This window comes from Schistocerca cancellata, chromosome 2 (assembly GCF_023864275.1).
Source record: "Schistocerca cancellata isolate TAMUIC-IGC-003103 chromosome 2, iqSchCanc2.1, whole genome shotgun sequence".
Classification (NCBI taxonomy): Eukaryota; Metazoa; Arthropoda; class Insecta; order Orthoptera; family Acrididae; genus Schistocerca; species Schistocerca cancellata.
Genome location: NC_064627.1, coordinates 325,325,102 through 325,332,679, shown reverse-complemented (window position 1 = coordinate 325,332,679; position 7,578 = coordinate 325,325,102). Strand labels below are relative to the sequence as shown.

General features: G+C 43.0%; 1 protein-coding gene across 1 annotated transcript; it reads right to left on the bottom strand.

Moving 5' to 3' along the window:
- Nucleotides 1–3,341: 3,341 nt before the first annotated feature.
- Nucleotides 3,342–6,695, bottom strand: LOC126161700 (enhancer of split mbeta protein-like). The gene is made up of 2 exons (XM_049917719.1): nt 6,328–6,695; nt 3,342–5,306 (listed from the first exon to the last, which is right to left on the bottom strand). The coding sequence occupies exons 1-2, from the start codon at nt 6,385–6,387 to the stop codon at nt 4,611–4,613; spliced, it is 756 nt and encodes a 251-aa protein (XP_049773676.1). The 5' UTR covers nt 6,388–6,695; the 3' UTR covers nt 3,342–4,610.
- Nucleotides 6,696–7,578: the final 883 nt, after the last annotated feature.

Here is a 7,578-nt window from a genome sequence, read left to right as displayed (position 1 = left end):
AACAAATAGCCGGCCGAGGTGGCCGAGCGGTTCTAGGCGCTACGGCTGGAACCGCGCGACTGCTACGGTCGCAGGTTCGAATCCTGCCTCGGGCATGGGTGTATGTGATGTCCTTAGGTTAGTTAGGTTTAAGTAGTTCTAAGTTCTAGGGGACTGATGACCTCAGAAGTTAAGCCTCATAGTGCTCAGAGCCATTTTTTTGTAAAAAATAAAATCTGAAATTTGCCTCAACATGCCCCGCTCTCCCCTACATTCAACTCCTCGGACAAGAAGAGGAAAGAATAGATACATTGAAATATGGCACTTAAATGTATCAAACATGCGTGTGGGGCTCCGACAAGAACCTAATGAAATGTTAAAACGAAATATGGATAATATACTGTGGCCGCCACAAACACACTCAGCTTCTCAGTCTTTTACCTTTTCTTCTGTAAATCTAGGGTAATAGACCATTTGCGCCAATAATTGAGGTGCCACTGGAAAACAAATGAAGCTGTGTGGTATGGCAAAATCATGAAGAGGCTCACGTAGCGACCCTTCACTACCAAGCCCATACTCTCCTGTAACCTTTTCTTCTATACTTTCCCGCACAACCACATTCCAATACCACATGACTATTGCATTTTCATCTTCCTTTACATATTGAATTACCCATTCAACATCCTCATATACTTTCTCTGTCTCATCATCTTCTGTTTGCGTCGTCGGCACCTGTAACTGAACTATAGTTGTCGGTGTTGGTTTACTGTCGGTTTTGATGAGAACAACCCTATCACTGAACTGTTCAATGTAGCTCAGACTCCGCCCTTGTTTCATATTCATAACGAGCCCTGCTCCCGTTATACCAGACATGGATGATGGTGATTAGCCGTACAGACCAGATTTTGCAGAATGCAATTTCTTTCTTTTCAGCAACCTAAAAGAAGAGCTGCTGGGAAACATTTCTCAACGATGACGACATTCACACGGCGGTTCTCGGATGGCGCTGTGACCAAAAAGCGGGTTTTTAATGTTGAGGAATCGAACGATTGATAGAACGATCAGATCATTGTTTGTAGGGACTTGGTGTCAGTGTTGAAAAATGGTGTTATATATCTGTGCTACTTCGTAGTGCAGCATTCAATAAAAGTTACTTGGCGTGCTGTGATAAAGTGTTAACTGGCTTTTTGTAAGTTCCCACCTATATGAATGAGTCGTGGCACACTGGAAATACGCCCTTTGTCATGTACTGCACCGGCAAATCCCGTAGCACATATGTAAACATGTACAGATGCAGACGCTTTAGAGGAACACGTACAAGTGAGTGTACTGTATATCACTAACCGGTAAGTAGTAATAGGGAGAGCTTTAATGCAGAGTTATCTGGCGATCTGGAGCAGTATGTCATGATCTCGGAGTGTCGTTTCAGTTTCTGAAGTATCACGTAGAGCTGCAGAAATAGTATTCAGGAAAAACAAAGGTTTATCATGGTATCTGAAGTATTACAACCGCAGCTTAGCATGCGCCGATTTCATAGCAGCCACTGCCTCTGGATTGTAGTGCCATCTGGCGAGGAACGAGTGAAACGCTGCAGCGTATACCATGTGCCGCGGCATCGTACGCCATCTGTCGACCATTGCCACCACTACTAGCATACAGCGCCACATTTCGAATTCGCATTCGTTTTGCTGTCAAATAAACCAAACATTATCGTTTTCGATAAGTTGCATTTGGGGCATCTTCATTTGTGTGTATTCACTTCGTAGTATATGGTTCGCCTGCCATTTTGATGTTCGTGGAGTGTCTATGTATTTGTTCACCTATATTTCACGTTTCGAGCTTGTCATTTGGATTGACAAGCTCAGTTACATTCATAACACAAAGTCTCGAATTTATTTAAAATAGACTCAATCTATTCATAGATGAAAGCGTGCCTTCCAGACAAAAGAACTAAAAGCATTTTGTATACTGAAAATTGTAAAAGGTTTCGGCCTTTCTTTATTTGTTTACTTTCATGTGTCGTAATAGGTTGCATTTTCGGGTATTAACTTTTCTGTGTGTGTGTTGATTAAGTGAATTTCATTGTATAGTTAAGCTGCGACGATGTTTAAGCACCGAACATATCACCAGTGAACAATAGTTTCTGTAAGAAACACGCGCATGTACGGTGTCATTTACTTCTGTTTATGCTGTATTGATTCAGTCACAAGACTAACAGCAAAAAAACTGGTGACTATACGTAATGTGGTTTCTTAAGCATCATCAAGCCTACTGTCCAGCAGAGTGTAGTGTAATACATCTCACCAGGAAGTGTGAGATATGTTGTATCTAAAAATTGTAATATGTCTTAACAGGCGACGCAGTTCTGTTTAGTTTTCGATAAGTTGCATTTGGGGCATCTTCATATGTGTGTATTCACTTCGTAGTATATGGTTCGCTTGCCATTTTTATGTTCGTGGCGTGTCTATGTATTTCTTCACATATATTTCACGTTTCGAGCTTGTCATGTGGATGAACTTAAAAACTGTAGTCACTATGTAGTGTTGAGATCACTTTGAACTAGAAAAACCTCGTGAAATGAACATTGTAACACTAATAGCAGAGCAATAGTAAAAAGTTATGGTGTTTCTTCAATATTTTTTTAAAGAATTGTTGAAGAACTGAATCTGTTTTGACATATTTTTGCAGTGTCTCACCCAAGAAGCGTATAGATTTTGAGCATTTTTTTCTCCATGATAGTGTACATTGTAATACCAATCGAATAACTTGTTATTTCTCTTGCTTCTGTGAACTTAATTCATTATTAAGTTTGGAAATGATACATTTACGTGTTGTAGCATGAAATAGCACTCAGTCACTTGTATTTTAATTGCCAGTTTGCCCAAACATTTTATTTTCAGACTACCTTCGAAATTCTATTTTTATTTTATTTTATTTTTAAGTCAATGATTTGTGTTAACACCACCATTCATTCGTATACTCAAGCACCACTCTACCACATAACATTATTTTTTTCAGACTCGCTAGATAGATTGTTCATATCTTCATTAATTTTGTTACTATTCAGTTTTACCTTTCATAGTATTCGTTAGGTGCAGTTTTTAGTTCATTATGCATTATGCCAGTCATAAACTCTACCAGAACGTACGATACTCGTGACTTATGAAATTTTTCACGAATATCGAAATGAAAAAAGCTGCTGTTTTGAAAAATGTTTCTGGCATGCAGTCAGTAACAACATGGGCAACAATATTTTCTAATTTTTTCCAAATTTCACGATTTAAAAAGTAATAAAATTGTGCGTGGTACGGGAATGAGGAATTGGTTATATGGCGGGTTATATAGTGACAGAAACACAGATGTAATTTCTAGTATTAATTTATATTGTCATCATTGTATCACAGATTACTTTGTAATACAAAATTCTTTGTTTGCAAGACACCAGTTAACCAACAATCACATAACCATATACAGTCTTGCTAATAAGTCGATCACAATTGTTCCGACTTTTTCGTCAAATATCACAGGTACACAAATATCACAATACTGCTCTCTGGCGCAGCACAAAAAGATTTGACGCAGTGCAGTAATACGTATTAAAGCTATGCTACATAACAACAACACATGAGATCCTTCATACCACATACAATAAAAACAAATTTAAGAAAAAAACATCATCTGCTTTTACCATAACACTTGCACCCAGTGCAAAAGCCTTAATTAGACTGAGAAGATGTAATGCAATGTTTAGCATTCTCTTACAGTGCTTAACAATTTCTTAATATAACAGCTACAAAAAAATTAAAATGTTACTAGGATCAGAATTATAATCATGGAAACCATACGAGATTCAGTGCAATGTATGCATATTAACGAAAAAGATCACTAGTGAAAAATACGTTATTAAAAATTGACTTATGAAAAAACTAGTAATAACAGAATCTGTCTGCTTATTTTTTTACAGCGTGTTTCCAGTCTCTTGCAATGGCATTTAATTTCTTAACGTAAAGGCTACAAAAACTTTTGAATTCAGTGTCTTTCTGATTATAAATCACAAATGAAAGAATATAATTAAAGTAGTCGAAAATATTGGTCTTACACAAAGTGTGCCCACGACAGTTAAGTAGTAACTGAAATATTATTAAAATTACATAAAAGTTTTGCACGGTTTAGTAAATATGTCAAATAACAATTGAAAAACTCTGCAGACGCAAAGATGTATGTAATATGTAATTCTAGAACAAATTTAAAGACACGAATTAAATTTTAAAAATATTATGCAGAGTATTTTGACAAAGTAAGAGTGATCAACGTGTCCATTGTTCACACTACATTACAGGCTAATCAGTGCACAATTCCGGCAATAATTTTGAGCAGTATCTCATGCCCCTCCCTAGCTTTTTAACAGTCTTCTAAAAAAATTAATTGAAAACATACATATAGAGATTTGGCCTCAGTCTATTAATATTTTACAGGCACCTTATTATTGCTTCCGACAATCAGTCGCTTAACCTAGTGAAAGATTTATGGCAGTCATATATTACAAAGTGCAGCACACAGAAGCGTGCTCCAGTAATTGACAATTGTACTGTGTCACACTGGGGTGAGAGATGGGACGTTGGCGAAGCGATTCACCACGGCCTCCAGACGGGCTCGGAAGCCTTGGTGGTGATGACGGACACTTGCCGAGCGACGGTGACGTCGGCTACCCGGAGGAGGCCCGCGGGCGCGGCAGACGCCGTCTCCGTGACGACGACGCCGGGCGAGTCGGACTGCCGCGAAGAGGTGGAAGACGCGGGCGTCAGCGGCATCGCGTACGTCACGGGAGAGGGCGCGCCGGAGCTCGTCGAAGACGCCGCCTCCATCTCGGAGCAGGAAGACGCGTCGACGTCGGCGTCGACGTCGATGTCGACGTCGGCGTCGCTGGCGACGGGGGAGGGCGAGGGCGACGCCTGGCCGGGCACGACCACGGACAGGGGCGCCGTCTTGTCCATCTGGTTGAGGCGGTGGCCGAGGTGCGTCATGAGGCGGGTGCCCAGGCTGACGTCGACGCCGGGCGTCGCGGCGAGGCAGCGGGACACCTCGGCGGCGCAGCGCGTGTAGCCGGCGCGGAAGCGGTCCGAGTCAGTTACGGGGCTGGCCGCCAGGCGGTGCTCGCGTCGCAGCCGCCGCAGGTGGCGCACCGTCAGCTCCAGGATGTCGGCCTTCTCCAGTTTGCTCACGTTCTCGCCCTCCGCCTGCAGGGCGCCGACCATCAGCTCCTTCAGCTCGTCCAGGCACCTGTTGATGCGCGCTCGACGTTTCCGTTCGAGCATCGGTTTCATAACCTGCAGAAAACAAACAAGTGTTCCGTTAGTCACATGCCACACGCGAACCAGCAGTGAGCATTACTAATGCTACAAACAACTACTACTACTGAACAAACAAATTTTTTAAATTTACATTTCCAGTTAATACGCGACGTAAAGTACTGCACTTCAAGTAGCTCAGTTTCCACCTACAAGTGAACATCTCTCAAAACTCACGAAGTATACATTACAACTCGTAAACAATTTTCAACAGGTACTCGCTGTCCATATTTGTGACATTGCTAAATTTACGATTCGTTATGAGAAGCAAATTTATTACCTTCAGCAAAGTGGTTCAAAAACAGAGTATCATACACTATAAAATGTACCACTAAAGTTTCTTTATTTCCTGCTTTCCCTTGCAGTAGTATAGTTGGTAAATGCAGAGTTCAAATTACGAAATCTACGTCACGCCACTTGTTGCAAGTGCAGTGTGAACTAAAAAAAATCGACAACACTTTCCTTCGTATACTTTGCCTAAGCATGAACAACGAAACAACACTGAAGAAAAGGAAATAAAATTTTGTAACAAAAATTGCAAAACAAACTATAAAAAAAATTAAACACGCGAAAGTAAGTGCGTTGACAGGTAGCAGCAGTGAAGTTAAGAGCGGGAAAAAAAATCGCAAACGTGATCAGCAAACTGTCATGAAATTTTTCTTTAATAACTGGAATGAAGCGCGATAGAAATGTAAACAGTTCGAAGTGTCAGATAAAAAAATCGTAGAAACGGCTTAAGACCGAAGCACAAAACTCATGTGGCTCGCTTGAAGTGTGAATATTGAACCAAGTTTAAAAAACACATGAAGAAATGTCAGCCACTGAGTGAAACACATTCGAATTACATCAGTTTTATCGAATAACTGACGCACTCGAGTAGGAAACTGAGCAATAGAAGCTACAACCGCAACATAACACTAGCACTAACACACGACACGCGACTAATGTGAAAGACTGTAAGAAATTGTTACGGAAAAAAAATTCGGAAAACTCTACGTACCTTCCTGTACTGGTAAGTTCTCGAAATCGGCTGCAACTGCTCCATCTCGGTTGCCATCATGCCTTCAGAAGTGTCGAAATCCAGGGTTGCACAGCGAAGAAAACACCAACGATAAAAACTCGCAAAGTACCGAGACTGCACAACAAGCTGACGAGTACGCGGAGCACCGAACACACGAGAGAGAGGGTACCGCCAGCGAGTGTACAGTAGTAGATGCTCACGCCACGGCTGCCGGAGCGAGAATGAGCCAGAGCGCCGCCCGCGCCGGCGGTTATATAAGCGGGCCAGGTGTGCGCCGATCGTGGGAAAGTCGCAGCCCCGCGAGTTCCCACAGCGGCAGGCGGGCGGCCGCCGGCCGGCCACCTGTGCCCGGGTGCAGCCACTGTGGAGGCGAGGCGAGCAGCTGCCGCCACGCGCGAGCACGTGACCGCGCCGCGGCGCGCCGCCAGGCGCATGCGCGCCGCCTCGGCCGAGGCCAGCCCACGGGAGGCTAGGCCGCCGCAATCAATTACCCGCGCGAGCCGATACACGCGCCGAGTCGCGCCGTGTCCGACACGCGCTGCCCGTCATCGCCCATCCGCACAGTCAAACCTTTCGCTTTCTGTCTTTTTTATACACGCACATTACGGAATATTGCGAGCGTAAAACATAAACATTTTGCTCCCTCATCTACAGGAGTCGCGTAAGACGGAATACTCCTTTTATCTCGTGAACGGCTTAAGATATCGAGACGAGATTTTTAGCAAATGATAGTACACAAAATGGTGCGCAATATTATTTGATGTTTTACCCTCCTAAAACTTGCCTCAACCGACATACTGAAGCTTGCATGGTCATTTAAAAGACGCAGTCAACATCTTCGCTGCACAGTGCCGATTGGTACTGTTACCGACGACTGTGCCGCTAAGGCGGTTGAACGCAGTTTTCCGAAATTCCTTCACCAGGGAAGACGAATGGAATATTCCAGAATTTGAAACACGAACAGCTGCTAGCATGAGTTTCTTAGAAGTAGATACCTTAGGGGTTGCGAAGCAACTCAAATCGCTTGATACGGGCAAGTCTTCAGGTCCAGATTGTATACCGATTAGGTTCCTTTCAGATTACGCTGATACAATAGCTCCCTACTTAGCAATCATATACAACCGCTCGCTCACCGGTAGATCTGTACCTACAGATTGGAAAATTGCGCAGGTCGCACCAGTGGTTAAGAAGGGTAGTAGGAGTAATCCATCGAACTACAGACCTATATCA